The following is a 16,088-nucleotide window of genomic DNA, read 5'->3' on the forward strand; positions in this document are numbered from 1 at the left end:
TGAAAATATAAAAATTATATAAGTAATAATAAGTACCTATACTAACTAAAGCAAAACTACATATATATATATATATATATATAACCTACTATTCCTTACATACCAATTAACTATATTGTCTATATTTCACATATACTCCCTATAACCTTATTACTCATACTTATACTCCCCTGTAAATATAAAAATACAGTAAAATATACCCCTTTTTAAGCTTAAGTAAGTTTCTGTCTTCCCTAATTCTCCAAAGACCACAATTTCCCCTTCATGTCCCACTTTTTCTCCACATATTTCTTGAATTTTTCCCAGCTTAGTGTATAGTCCAATTCTTCTTGTTCTTTCAATTTCCTTGTTAGTTTGTCCATTTCTGCCATGTTCAAAACTTTCAAAATCCAATCTTCCATAGGTGGTATCTCCTGAGCCTTCCACGTCTGTGCATAACACATTCTGGCCGCCGTAATCATATAAAACACCATAACTCTGTCCATTTTATCAAAATCTTCTAGGTTCATACATAATAACAGCAATTCCGGGGTTTTATTTATATTCCTTTGTAAAATATCTGACATAACTTTAACTATATCCCCCCAGAATTGCTTAGCCTTATTACAAGTCCACCACATATGATAGAATGAACCTTCATGCTGTTTACATTTCCAACATTTATCAGACATCTGGCTATTACTATTGGCCAACTTCTTCGGTGTTAAATACCATCTATACAACATTTTGTATACATTTTCATGCACAGTGGTACATGCTGAAATCTTAACTACATTTTTCTATACCTTTTCCCAAGCTTCCATTGAAATTTCCTTATTACAATTTATTGCCCATTTGACCATCTGAACTTTAACAACTTCCTCCTCTGTAAACCATTTCAGCAATATCTTATATATTTTAGAAATTATTTTCTTCCCCCCCCCTTGAAGCAAACAGTTCTCAAACTCAGAATTTTGTAATCTAAAACCATTTTTCCTTTTGTCCTTCTCATATAAGTCTTTTATCTGCACATATTGAAACCATCCATATTGGAATGGCAATTCATCATTACCTTTAAGCAAATAATTGTTCTGCTTTATCTCAAGAATCTCTTTATATGTCAACCAGTCTTCCTTTGCATATTCTGTTCTTGGGTTTACTACTTCCGCAGGGATAATCCACATTGGTATAGACTCTTCCATGTATTTCTTGTATTTGTTCCATACAACAAACAAACTTCTTCTTACATAATGGTGTAAAAACATAGAGTCTGCTTTCACTTTGTCATACCATAGATATGCATGCCATCCAAATAATTTATTGTATCCTTCCAGTGCTAATAGCTTCAAATGCTTCAATGACAACCATTCCCTTAACCAGTCCAAACATACCGCATCATGGTATAGTTTAAAATTTGGTAATTGCAAACCTCCTCTTTCTTTTGCATCGTACAATACTTTCATTTTAACTCTGGGTTTCTTTCCAGCCCAAACAAAGTTTAACATCGTTCTCTGCCACTTTTCAAATTGTTTACTATCTTTAACAATAGGTATTTTCTGTAGTAGAAACATCATTCTTGGAAGAACATTCATCTTGATTACTGCAATACGACCTAACCATGACAAGTTCATTTTATTCCATCTAATCATATCTTTATTTATTTGTTGCCATAACTTGTCATAGTTATTCTTATATAAGTCAATATTTTTCACTGTCACTTCCACTCCCAAGTATTTAACTTTGTTCACTACTTCACATTCCACCTTATCCATCAACTCCTTTTGTTGTTGTTTAGTCATATTTTTACACAGTATTTTGGACTTCACCTTATTTATTACAAATCCCGCTAAATCTCCAAAGTCTTTCATTTTCTTCATCAATTTAGGCATGCACTCTATTGGATCCTCCACTATCACCATTATGTCATCAGCAAAAGCTCTCACTTTATATTCAAATCCTTTTGTCCTCAGTCCTCTTATTAAATTATCTTCTCTTATTTGCCTAAGTAAAATCTCCAGTACCATTACAAACAGAAGTGGGGAAAGCGGACACCCTTGTCTTGTTCCTTTTCTTATTTCCAGCTTTTTTGTTACATCCGAGTTAACAATTATATTTGCAGATTGGTTTTTGTATATTGCCTTTATTGCTTGCATAAATTTCTCTCCCAACTGCATCTTCTCCATTGTTGCAAACATAAAATCCCAGTTCAAATTGTCAAACGCTTTCTCCGCATCCACAAAGAAAAAACCAACCTGCTTCCCTGGATTTTTGTCATAATACTCAATGGCATTCAGCAACACTCGTAGGTTATCTTTTATTTGCCTTTCCGGTAAAAAGCCAGCTTGGTCTTCATCTATGAATTCCACTAGCCACGCCTTGAGTCTTTCCGCTAATATCTTTGCATATATTTTATAGTCATTATTAGTTAGAGATATTGGTGTGTAGTTCTTAACATTACTTAAGTCTAATGTCTCCTTCGGTATCAGTGTAATATTAGCCTTATTCCATGTATCTGGCATCTCAGCCCCTTCCAATATCTCATTCATCACTTTTTGCATCAGTTGTTTCAAATCCTCCGCCATCACTTTATAAAATTTTGCTGTAATTCCATCTGGTCCTGGAGCTTTACCAACTGTAGTAGCTTGTATTGCTTGTAAAACTTCCATTATTGTTATCTCAGCACTAAGCTTCTCTCTCAACTTCTCCGGCACCTTTGGTAAATCAATCCTGTCAAAGTAAACTCTTATCTTTTCATAGTCCACTATTTTTTTCTGATATAGCTTGGCATAGTATTTATTCTGCCACTACTTTTTTATTTTTATTTTTAAAATTTCAATTAATAAACTCAAACACGTAAAACATAAGCTATAGTCATACAATCATCTATATCATACCTCTACAATCATCCACTTATTATCAAAAGCTTTCTCTGCATCCAAAAACAGAAATGCTGTTTTTTTCTCTTTGAATATTCAATTGCGTTCGGCAAATATCTTACTCCACCACTCCTGCTAATCTGCAGTCGTATTGCAATGAACCTGTGTGGTCTGGGGAAACCATGAGCTTTTGGCAACCATTGTCAGACCCACAAGACTGGCTTTCTTTGCCCACTACCTGCTTAAATAGTTATCATAAACCTTATAATTTGAATTTGGAGAACCCTACATATCCTATATTAGTGTAATTAATTATTCTAAGTACCTTATTGGCTGTTGAATAAAGGTACTGCTGTGCCTTTCACTGGAAAAGTACAGAAATTGTTGCTCATAAAGTATTATCAGTCCTCATAGATTTTTTTTCTTTATAGATCTGATGACTTCTTAGTTATACATGCTCGGGATGACTTGGCAAACATTCAGGGAACAACACCATATACACACAGTAACCCTGGCACTCCACTCAACATGCCCTGGCTTGGTAGTACCCAGACCGGAAGAGGAGCTGCTATAGTGAGTTCATTGTTATATAATACCACTATAATTATACCAGGAATACTGACATTTTAATGTATTTTATAATGAATAAGTAGATGCTGGTTTAAACTTTTATGTAGCCCTGTTAGGACAAATGCATTTGATATGCAAAATAACTTGGAACAACTTTCAGCATTCCTGGTCATGTGTGAATTCACAGTTTTAACTGGTCTTTCCTTAAGTGCATGAATCAAGAAGCTATTGTCTTAGATCGCAGGTCAGCTGTGAACTCAGTGGGTTTATTTAGGCAAGACACTATCTCTCCTCTCATTGCATGTCCTGCAAAGTTAGACTGCTAGACTGAGAATGTACATGAGTATCTAAAGAAGGTGTTATGCAAATACTTGGTGGTAGTGAATATGACAATAAATGATCAATAGGCATGGCCTTGGAAGTTAATTCAGTATATCCACATTTGAAAAGGATAGATTAAATGTGGTTTGGAGTTAAGGTTTTTGTCATTGCAGAATAATTTGTTAAATACAACAAAGCTGGAGGCCTTGTGGCCTCATCATGGCCAGATTGGGGAGTGAGACATTCCCTCTCACCTTGCCAGTTTTCTTCAACATATTAAGATCTTTTCCTATAAGAAGTGCTGCTGCGGATGGTGGGGAAGACGCAAAGCCTAGTGCTGCTCCCCATTACGTTGATTTCTCTTGACATGCAGTGGGGAAGTGGTCAGAAGAACTACTCATGCCTGGTACAGTCCAGAGTTTGGACTTACCTTGCTTCCTTTAGATAGGACCTGATCGTTAGTTCAAATCCATTTGTAGAATTTATCTGCCTTCACTGTCTTTCACAACTCATTGGTTTTCAAGTCCATGCATCAGGAACTCCCATAAGCCAAGATCTGGCTCTTCTCATCATGGTGCACTATTTACAACAGTAGGAAAGGATATACCTATTGGCATTTTCCTTTAATGGATCGTTTAAAGGAACAGATGCTTCTTGTGGTTTAGATCTGGCAGTTTTGTATCTGCAGTGGCTTTCTGACCACTTGAATAAGCTCGTTTTTTCCCTTTAGAATTGCTTTGGTTTTTTGCTCTTGACTGAAGACCCTTAGTGAAGAAATTGAGACTATGATGCTTTTCCCACCACTCTGTCCCTCTGCTAGGAGATGATTTATCTCCTAAATGTGTTTTAGTTTAAAATCTCAGGAATAGGACGAGAAGAAGAAGGTAGCAACTTTCCTTACCTGACCAGAACTCCATATATTTGCAAGCCCTGGATGCAGGATGTCTCCTCTTTTTTAAAAATCATATGATGTGTAGGAATGAAACAGCTGCAACTTTTCCAAACTTAGAGATGCTTTTGGAAGAATTGCTTCTGCAACATTTCTGCCAGTCATAAAGCTTTTGAAAACATGAGAAAAAAATGTAAATTTGGTAATATAGCTGCACTGAGAGCCAGTTTGGTGTAGCGGTTAAGAGCGTGGGACTCTAATCTGGAGAGCCGGGTTTGATTCCCCAGTCCTCCACTTGAAGCCAGCTGGGTGACCTTGGGCTAGTCACGGCTCTCTGGAGCTCTCTCTGTCCCACACTCCTCACAGGGTGTTTTGTTGTGGGGATAATAATAACATACTTTGTAAATCGCTCTAAATTGTCCTGAAGGGCGGTATATAAATCAAATATTATTATTATTATTACTTCATCCTTTCCCTATCTTTTTTCAATTTTATAACTCTTTGTTTCTTCAACTCTATGCTACTCTGCCATAACTATCTTGCCAGTATAGTTTATCCTGTCCATAAAGCCTGTTTGATGTTTCCACTGTAACCAAACACTTCTCCCTCAGAAACTGCCTTCTACAAGCCTGTTGCACTGATGGTTGTATCTAGGGGTGTACAGCAAAAAAAAAATGGGTTTCCTACTTTAGGAAACCTGAAGTGGGAAAAAAATCATAAATAATTTTTAAAAAATCATAAATTAAAAAATTCATAAATAAATAAGCAGCAGCAAGCTGCTTGGGGCATTGCTTATTTAACTCGCTTCGGTGTGCTCCATTAAGATTCGGAAAGGGGCATTTTAACCCTGCCAGCTTGACTCAGCTGCCTGGCATGGAACTCCTCACCAAGCAGCTGATTCAGGGATTCAAATGCCCCTTTGCTGCTGTGCTGCTGTGCAGCAGCACGGAAAGGGGCATTTAAACCTCTTGACCTGACGCTTCGGAAATCTTTAATTCAGGGTTTCTGAAACGGACGCAACAGTGGGGCCAATTCAGAAGTCCCGAATCTTTGCAAATCAGGTCCAATTTGGGTATTCTTCCTGAATTGGAAACCTGAATCGCACACTCCTAGTTTTATCATGCTCTAGTTTTTAAATTTTATCTTATTGGCAAAAATCTATTTTGTATAGACAATTGTTGTGATGATTTTAAGTAAATATGTGTGTGTGTCTTTAAATGCTTGGTGTGGTATAGGTGAAGAGTAGGGGTGAAAGAGAGGGATGAGTGAGTGATATGATTGGTTGATGACTGAGAGTGTGGGTGGAGTGAACGCAGTTTTAGAGAGAGAAAATATTAGTCAGGGCAAGAGAAGCAAGTTGTGTGCAGCCTGAGTATTTTTAAGCAGTTCTGAGAGAAATAATCAGTCAGGAGAAAGCGGGCAAGCTGTGTGCAGCCTGAACTTGTTTATGTTGTCTGAGAGAAATATAACCTATGTAGAAACCTGAACTGTGTGTTTGTGAAAGAACATTTAGTCAGGAGAAAGCAGGGGAATTGTGTGTGCGCCTGAGAAAAAGTCTTCGTTGTAATTGAGAGAGAAATTAATATCAAAAGCAGGCAAGCTGTGTGCAGCCTGAACTTGTTTATGTTGTCTGAGAGAAATATAACCTGTGTGAAAGCCTGAACTGTGTGTTTGTGAAAGAACATTCAGCCAGGGAAAAGCGGGCAAACTTTGTGTGCGCCTGAGAAAAGGTCTTATTTGTAGTTGAGAGTGAAATTAATATCAAAAGCAGGCAAACTGTGTGTGAAGCCTGAGAGAAGATTTGTGTGACTGGGTTTAAGTAAAGTAACTTTAAGAATTGAGAACTACTCTTTTGAAACCATCAAGTTTTAGAAATAATATGAAACCGATACACTTCTTATAAAAATAAAAGTTTACTTTGTTGTTTTTATATTCCAAAGTTATTTCTATATCCCATTCCTTTCCTCAGACCACATAGTACCATGAAGGAGCCTTACGCTTGGGCAGTTTACTAAAGGGGAAATTAAAAAAATATATCTTGGAATATAATATTCCTGGTGGCAGCAATCTAACCGGAGGGTGTAAGAGAAAGATTAAAGGCAAAATCTACCCAAGAGAAAGAAAGTGTCGTAAGAAGTGGAGGCTTAGTGGTGGGATATCAAACATCCTGAGGAAGAGAAAATATTTTAGGTGGTATAGAATATCCTGGGAGGAAGGAACAATCTGAGAGAAAAGCATTCTGAGGGGACAGATAGCCGAGGAGACAGAGTGTTCAGTTCAATTCTATGAGGAATATAGAACTGTTATAAAGGAAAGAGATACAGAGAAACTAGTAGGATTTATAAGAGAGAACATAATCTGGTGAAGTTTAGTACAATTGTAGAAGGAAATACAATTAAAAGAGAGAAAAATGGCAGAGTTTCTGGGTATGAAAAAGGAGGCTCTGATTCAGAAGTGCAAAGAGTTAAATTTACCTCATGAGGGGAAAAGTGTAGAAGAGCTGAGAGTTATACTGATACAAAGTAGTGTGGAGCCTAGTAGAACTGCAGAGGAGAGAAACCTTGAGGGAATGTGTAATCCTACTCCAGAATATTTAGAGTTTCTGAGAGAACAAAAAGTTTGAGAGGGAGAAGTGGAATGAACAAAAGCAGTTTGAAAGTTGAGACAGAACTTAGAAATTGAGAAACAGAACTTAGATCTTGAGAAATAGAACAAAAACAGTTTGAGAGGGAAAAGTGGAAAGCTGAAATGGAATTTAGAGTTCAAGAGATGAAAAGACAAACCAGTTTGGAAGCAGAAAGATTACAATTGGAAAGAAAGGGACTTAAGAATGAGGACAGAAAGGAGGGAAACTCTGAACCCAGAGCTGAGTTACCTCAAGTTATCCCAAAAGATTTTATGGTGTATGTGTCAGGAGAAGATCCACAAATTTTCCTTTCCACTTTTGAAAGATCTGCTCAGAACTGGGGGATACCAGAGACACAATATATGAAGTATTTACCCAGCTTAATTAGAGTGGAATTGGCTGAAATCTACAACACATTTCCCTCAAATAAACCTGTTTATGCCGAATACAAAGAGGCAGTATATGACAGATTTAGGCTGTCCTGTCAATACTGCTGAAATGTCACAAGGAAAATAAGGAGACATAAATAAAAACTGAGGAGTTTGAAAAAGAAACTATTACAGATCCTGAGTTAAACGACGTAAGAGAGAAGGCCAGGAAGAATTAGATGAACACAGAAACAGACATTTTTGTGTGGGAAAATGAGCTGTTACAGAAAAGGGTTACTAACCTAAAAATAGCTTGTTAAAAAACAGATACTTTAGAGCTGAACAAGACTTTAGATAGCCATAAAGACCTCAGCTTTCAGCTAGAGTCCTTAGAGAAACAGAATACACAAATTGATGAAGAGAATTTAGAACTCAGAAGAACAGTTGAATCTTTCAAGCGTATAAACATCAAGATGGTTCAGTTACAATTAGATAATAAAGAACTGGAAAGTGAGAAACAGTAGCTTCAGAAGAGTCCGGAGCTTATGAAAACATCTTTTTAAAAGGCTGAACATTTAGAAGTCAGTTGCCAAGGTTTGGTTACAGAAAACCAAAGGCTGCAGAAAGCCCTAGAAAACAGCAACAAGAAGATTCAAAATTTAGAAATGGTGATTTATTTTGCCGTTGTGCCCTTTTAATTGTCTTTCTACTAATATACAGGCGCTATCAGTCAGTTAGAAATAGACTTTATGTTGGAAGAGAGAAATTAATATCAAAAGCAGGCAAACTGTGTGTGAAGCCTGAGAGAAGATCTGTGTGACTGGGTTTAAGTAAAGTAACTTTAAGAATTGAGAACTACTCTTTTGAAACCATCAAGTTTTAGAAATAATATGAAACCAATACACTTCCTATAAAACTAAAAGTTTGTTGTTTTTATATCCCAGAGTTATTCTTATATCCCATTCCTTTCCTCAGGGCCACATAGTACCACATTGGAATATAATATTCCTGGTGGCAGCAATCTACCCAGAAGGGTGTAAGAGAAAGATTAAAGGCAAAATTGCTAAGGAACTCCTAACTGTCCTATAACGACACCCCGCCCCCCCCGTTTAATGAAGATTTGGCCTTCTCCAGTCCACCTCCAGTCTCCATTATTCCCTATGAGGAAAACTATGGGGGCTATCCAGGGGGATGAGAGAGGCATTTTCCAAAAGAAATCTACAATTTTTTCAGTGGGCAACCCCCTGACTGTCCTCTAAAGAAATTTCATGAAGATTGGATCCCAGGGGGGCATTTTTAGCCCCCCAAAGAAGGTGCCCCCAGTCACCCCATTAGTTTTGATTGTGGGGAAAACTGACTACCACTGCAGAAACACATGGATCATGGCTTCTCCAGGGTCCAATATCCCTGACACTTGGGGGGTCTTTAGAGGACAGTTAGGAGTCAGTCTCCTGCATATTTGGTGGATTTTGGATCTTGGGGACCCAATTTATGACCCCCCCCCAAAGAAGGTACCCTCAGCCACCTCCAAACTCCATTATTCTCTAGAAGGAAATTATGGGGGGTATCCAGGGGCATAGGGGAGGCATTTTGCAAAAGAAACCTAGAAAAATTTCAGTGAACATACCCCTGACTGTCCTCTAAAGACCCCCCAAGTTTCATGAAGATTGGACTTCGGGGGGCATTTTATGTCCTCTGGAAATGTGTAGATTTATTGTGTAAAATGCCACCCCATCCTCCTGGATAGCCCCAAGTTTTTCCCTTAGCGAATAATGGGGATTGGAGGTGGATGGGGCACCTTATTGGGGGGCCATAACATGACCCCCCCAAAGTCCAATCTTCATGAAACTTGGGGGGTCATGAGATGACAGGAATAGGTCCCCAGCAAATTTGGTATTATTTAATAAAAAATGCTCCCTCAGGCCCCCAGATAGCCAGGAATGGCATTTACCATTGGAAACAGTTGGCCGAAGCTTCCCGAATAACACCAAAGTGGCTTCAGAAACCCAAAGCAGAAGTGGGAAACTAATTAGGGATTTGGGTTTTTCTGTACCCCCCCCCCGTTTCGGTAATATCGAAGCGGGAAACCTGAATCTTTTTCCTGTGCATACCCCTACTCCTGACTTCAGGGGAGATTATTACACTGTGAGCTTTATCACTTTTATAGGGATTGTCGTATGGTGTTTGGGAACATTTTTTCATTAAAATGGCATTGAGAGAGAACTGAGATACTACAAAGGAAGGAATGGTGTACATGTGTATAATGATTACAAAATAATCACTTAACTAGGCAGAAGAAATATAAATGTCTTCAATAATAAACACCACTTAGCTCAGAATTACTTTAAAGGTCCAGAGGAGTTAGCTGTGTTAGTCTGTAGTAGCAAAATCAAAAAGAGTCCAGTAGCACCTTTAAGACTAACCAATTTTATTGTAGCATAAGCTTTTGAGAATCACAGTTCTCTTCGTCAGATGCATGGAGGGCAAAAAGAAACTGGTCAGATATAGAGGAGAGGGGAGGGCGGAGTAGAAGCAAACAGCTCCTTCTGATATGGAGATCAGTTTGCTTCTGTTAAGGAAATAAGTTACCTGTGATAATGAGATAACCATTCATAGTCTCTATTCAGTCCCAGCTTGACAGAGTCAAATTTACATATGAATTCCAATTCAGCAGCTTCCCGTTGGATTTTGTTTTTGAAAGGTTTCTGTTGAACTACAGTCTTTGATGGAATGTCCTGGTAGATTGAAGTGTTCTCCCACTGGTTTCTGGACATTGCCATTTCTAATGTCAGATTTGTGTCCATTTATTCTTTTGAGTAGAGGTTGGCTGTTTTGTCCAATATACAGAGCAGATGGACATGGTTGGCACATGAGGGCATATATCACATTGGAGGATGAGCAGCTGTAAGAGCCAGAGACAGTGTAGTTGATGCCATTGGGTCCTGTAATTGTATTCCCTGGGTAGATATAAGGGCAGAGCTGGCATCTGGGTCTGTTGCAGGGCCTGGTACCTGTGCTGGTGACTCTGCTAGCCGATTCATGAATGTAAGTGAGAAGTTGTTTAAGGTTGGGGGGCTGTCTGTAGGCAGCCCTCCCCTTTCTTCCTCTATATCTGACCAGTTTCTTTTTGCCCTCCATGCATCTGACGAAGAGAACTGTGATTCTTGAAAGCTTATGCTACAATAAAATTGGTTAGTCTTAAAGGTGCCACTGGACTCTTTTTGATTTTACTTTAAAGGAAATGTGTTGTGCTGTTAGTCACCTAAGCTGGCTGAGTTGTAATGATAGAAGTGACATTTTTGCTAGCTTGATATTACACAGAGGGGATGTGCTGCAGCTCAATATTTATATCGCAGCATTTGATTCACACAGAACTTTACCTACTCTGTATTGGCATATTGAAGTAAGACACATTACCAATATTTTTCATCCACCTATGTATCTAAATAAAGACTCCCCAAAAATATAGATTTTATTATCATAACCCACAGTTGTAATTCAGTTCTTTAGTGTCTGTTGAATATGTGCTCATTAAGAGCTGTTTAAATCAGTCGTGTTCTAATTAATGTTTATAACTCACATCTAAATTTTCTGTGATTGATTATATGCAAAACCTAATTGCTTCATCCCTACTTAATTTTTGAAAAAAGTTTGTTTGCCTCTCTCTTACATGCTTCTGCCTGTCTTACTTACCTTACAATATACAGGAATATTCCAATAGATTTAATGGAATCAGAAAGGAATTGGCAAGGAAAGAGGTAAGACTGCAGTCTAGAGAATCTCTGTTCAGATCATCAGAACTGTGAAACAAAAACTTACACCTGGGTTAAGTTTTGTTGATATTAAATATGTATTAATGCTGAGGGAAAGATTTAAGTTACTTCATTCATATATCAGTTCCAAATTAACAAGGAAAACAAACATAATAGGACATTTTGCATCACTAAGCTTCTGAACCGTTTTACAGCCTGTTTGTTTAATTTGATACATTTAACAGATGCTCAAGAAGGCTATCAATAATGTCCGAAGAATGGCTTCCCACCCAACACTGCCTTATTGTAAGTTTAATATGTCTATGCCATATTATTGTTTGCATTACTGTACTGGATTGTTGTATGTATTTATTTTTAAAACTATGCCCTGCCTTTCCCAGTGTTTTGATGAAGTTGCCACAAATACTAATAAATACTAATTGAGCAAAAATAAATTACATTGGCTTGGATCCCACCTAGAATTTTTGCAGGCTCAAGTGAGGAGTGGGTGGATTTCACCAATTCCCTTCTTCCATGGGAGAATCAGTGAACCTACAGAACCTATAGAAATTCTAGATGTGATCCAAGCCTTTAAGACAACTAATTTAAATAAAAACCTCAAAACAATTTTTATCAACTGCCCTTCTAGGCAAGTTAACCATTAGGATAATAAAATCAGTAGTTATATTTAATCAAATACCCAGTGAAATAAAACCGTCTCACTTACTCATTGAAAAGACAAAGAGGCTTGTTCAAACTTCTTCCATGAGGTTTTTCCATGAGGAATGGAGGCCATCATGGAAAAAGACTATTCCATAATGGAACCTGGTAATACTTGGCAAACTGATGGAATAGTCAGTGAATTTTATTTGCTGACATAATAAAAAATGTTTGATGAAATGATTGTAAAGAAAAACAGCACTTGTATAAATATTATTTCAGGTTAAATGTGTGGTATTTATAGCGTGCGTTTATAACGATTGTGCTGACAAGATAGGTATGTCATATTAATTCATTGGTATTTGTAAGTGCCACCACTCTCCTTTAAATCTGTCATCCAATTATTTTAGTTTGTAGTAGGGGGAAACGTTAAAGTTTCACATCCACAAATTTTAGAACATACCTAGTTGAGGAATTTTTTTGTATAGACTTGTTGCAAAGTTTGCAGTTAGTTGTTTATCCATTTAATTGTATATAAGGCATATGTATACATACGTAGCATGTGTGTATATAATATATAATATTCCAAAGTTAAAAGGTAGGGGGAAAGCTTAGGTAATGTTTCTGACAAGTTTATTGTAACATAAGGTATTATACAAGATACCTGTTATGTTTCCTACCACAGCACAACTAGCATCTGTAGGACAGGGAAGCAACATCCAGAAATGACACAGGGAAAGTAGTACTTTTCTCACTCTGAAGTTACTGCTCTGATTGAAAGGGATCTCTTTATGGTTGGTATTTGAAGCTTTGAAAGCCTCAGGAGATTCACTGCAGACTCCATCTATTATGTTTAATTTGGCCCTCTTTTCAGTGTGACGCTAGTTATCATTTTGTAAATACATCCATAGAGACAACAAGAGTATTATTTTTTTCCTTTTGCAGACTTGACAGGTGCTCAGGATGGTAGTGTGAGAATGTTTGAGTGGGGCCATTCTCAGCAAATTACATGTTTCCGATCTGGTGGCAACTCTAGAATTACACGGATGAGATTCAATTATCAAGGCAATAAGGTAAAGTTCTTTAGTCACTTACAAAATACAAAAGTTGGTTTGCTCTTATGATGCTCCCCTCTTTTTGATTTAAACAAATAACAATAGAGTCATTTTTAAATTCAGAACTAACGAAATATTTTATTTAACGTAGAGGGGAAGGTCAGGTGAAATCAGGGACTGAAAAATTCTGAGATAACTCAATATAGATAACTCTGAGGTAAAATCAGTATATGCATGAACTTTATACGTTTCAGACTAATGAGTTTGTTAAGCTCTTCACAGTTACTTAAATATTTATGCTGATAGGCTTTTCTTCCAGAGTTTTCCCAATCACTCTAGTACACTTTCTTTGAATATTCTCTTACTCTTTTGGTTTTAAGGCTGGTACCCTCTTTCCAGTACCCAAACCTCTTCTCTTGAAACACCAGTATTTGTCTTCAGTTTTTAACCGACTTGTAAGGTCTCCAAAGGCAGTTTTTAACCACACCAGACCAAGGATCTCTTCACTCTTCAGAGCTAACTCCCTGTTTGACTGGGTAGGGAAATTCTCCTCTCTCTAGAAGGTTTAATGAGGGAGTCTTCACCTACTTCGCAAACTTCCTTTCCAACTTTCCCCCAGTTCTCCTGTCTGTGTTAAACTATTCTCAATCAGGGCCGAATCTCCAAACTGTCAGTACTCGACTCCTCTCGGGTAGGGCTGAAATCAGGCTCCCCCACAGCATCCAGTTCAGAAGTCTTTCTCCATTCAGCTCATGCTAGCCAATCAGATTCCTTGGAATTACCTGACACTCAAGGATCTCTGTTTCTGTGAAGATTTAACCTTTAACAGTCCTTTGGCTGTTTGTACAGCACTTCTAAGCTTTTAAAAAGTGCAGTCCGTAATGGCTCCATTCTCAGAGGACTCATATAGATCACATAATGGCAATATTTTGTAAAGTCAAATAACAAACATCTTCTAAATTTTTTTTATTTAAATCTTTTAAAAATTACATAACAAAACACCACAATAACAATATTATAGCTATATACAACAAAAGAGGGGGAAGGTACAAGTAAATAAATTAACTCAAAACCAGTAACTTATCCAGAACACAGTAGCATCTTACAGAAATACCTAGTTGAGATAAACCGGTTTATACAGGCTTTACTATGTCACATGCCTTAGACCAGCAGTTGCTCCTTAAATCTTTGGTGCTGAAGCAGATTTTCATTTGAAACCAAAAAATCCATTATTGGAGACCATGTTGAAATATATTAGTTTCATCTTCCAGTTGTTTTCCCCCTTGATCTCCAACTGCTATCCTTGGCCATAAGCATTTGTTCTCAAAGTTTCAAATACTACAGGTCTAATGAGGGGGGATCATTCTCCTTCCATTTTTTTCCAGTTGCCAATTTTGCACATGCTGACATGCCACCAGATCCCATTTAGCCTTCAGTGATGGAGGATCTGTCCATAAGTGCAATAGTACAGCTTCCAGGGTGAAGGCTAAATCGTAACTGAACATTAATTTAATTTGGGAAACTACCTTTTTCCAAAACGCAGAAATATGTCTACAGGACCACCAACAGTGCAGAAAGGATCCAATATCCCCACAATCTTTTCAGCAGACAGGGCTGTTCCTTTTGTTAATGAGACTAAGTTTTTTTGGTGTGAAATACCATCTAGTGATTAACTTAAAATATTGGTATTTTAGATTAATATTAGTACTGCACATATAAGATGACCACACAGAGTTACCAATACTCTGCACTACTCCTAGGCAGTCCATGTGCCATTTCCTTTGAAATTGTAACACTTTTTCCTCAGAGAGATCCAGCAAAATTTTATACATTTTAGAAATAAGACCCTTATATTGAGTATACTCCTCTTGAAGCAGTCTTTCAAAATCTGTAAGGCTTCTCTCTAAAGATTGAACTATCAAAGGATTAAGAGGTTTTTAATCTGTAAATATTGAAACCAGTAAATTCTATTGCCCAGTTTACGCTCAAGTATAACTTTATCTAGAGGTGATCGATTATCCACTAGATCACAAATCTGTAATAATCCAGACTGGGCGCATTGTAAAAATATAGTGTGGCCTTTTTCTGGGGGTAACCATTCTTGATTGAGGAATGTGGATATAATGGAGATCTTTGGGCTAGCTTCCCTCTGTATCTATCCCAAATCTTAAGAGATGATTCTAGAAACTTACTGCTTTGAATATTTGGAGGCCATTGGTGCGCTTTTGACCAAATAACCTCTTGAAGTGAGAGAGGATCAACATAATCCTGTTCTATGCCATGCCAGCCTTCATCTCCTCCTTGCATCAGCACTAAAATTATGTTTGTTACGGCCACTCCATCCTGATACAATCCCAAATCTGGGACTTGTAAGCCCCCTGTATTAGATGGTCTTTAGAGAATTTCAGATCTGATTTTCAACCTCTTGGGGCCCCTTATAAATTGACTCAGATTTTTTTTGCCATTTTTTCCTTTCCTCCTCCGGTATTGCTATCAGAATGGCCCTAAATAGATAGAAAAATTTAGAAAAAATAAAATGTTTGCCCAGATGTAGTTTGTCTGCTCAAATTAGGTTCAGTTTTCTCCAGGGAAGCATTTTATCATCTGTTACCTTCCATAATGATTGATAATTGTGCTGAGCTTGTTGTGATAATTCCAAAGGAACCAAAATTCCCCAATATTTCCATCTTTTCATAATCCAATTAAAATTGAAGCTACCTCTAAGAATAGGTGCAGAAGGGTGTCTAAATGAATTGGGAAGATTTCTGACTTAATCTGATTAATACACAGACCTGATATTAGTCTAAAATCAGTGAGATTCTGTTGGATATATTCTAATGATGTTTTAGGATTAGAGATATATAGCACAATATCATCTGCATAAAAGACTGATCTTATGTTCTTTGTTACCAGCTTTTATTCCCTCGATTTCCTCTACCAGTGGCTCTCTAGCTAGCACAAACAACAGTGGGGATAGTGGGCAACTCTGTTT

At 37.4% G+C, this 16,088-nt stretch overlaps 1 protein-coding gene across 3 annotated transcripts in view; it reads left to right on the plus strand.

The window, feature by feature from the left end:
* Nucleotides 1–16,088, plus strand: part of DMXL1 (Dmx like 1) — a 129,297-nt gene that overhangs the window by 91,393 nt on the left and 21,816 nt on the right. For 2 of the 3 annotated variants that reach the window (XM_054986306.1, XM_054986304.1), the window contains 3 exons: nucleotides 3,287–3,428; nucleotides 11,627–11,687; nucleotides 12,987–13,114. In XM_054986306.1, the coding sequence (XP_054842281.1) occupies nucleotides 3,287–3,428; nucleotides 11,627–11,687; nucleotides 12,987–13,114 (331 nt within the window). Of the gene's footprint in view, nucleotides 1–3,286; nucleotides 3,429–11,336; nucleotides 11,388–11,626; nucleotides 11,688–12,986; nucleotides 13,115–16,088 lie in introns of all 3 variants that reach the window. The other variant, XM_054986305.1, reaches the window with a different exon arrangement.

The sequence above is a fragment of the Eublepharis macularius genome, chromosome 8, assembly GCF_028583425.1.
Source record: "Eublepharis macularius isolate TG4126 chromosome 8, MPM_Emac_v1.0, whole genome shotgun sequence".
NCBI classification, from domain to species: Eukaryota; Metazoa; Chordata; class Lepidosauria; order Squamata; family Eublepharidae; genus Eublepharis; species Eublepharis macularius.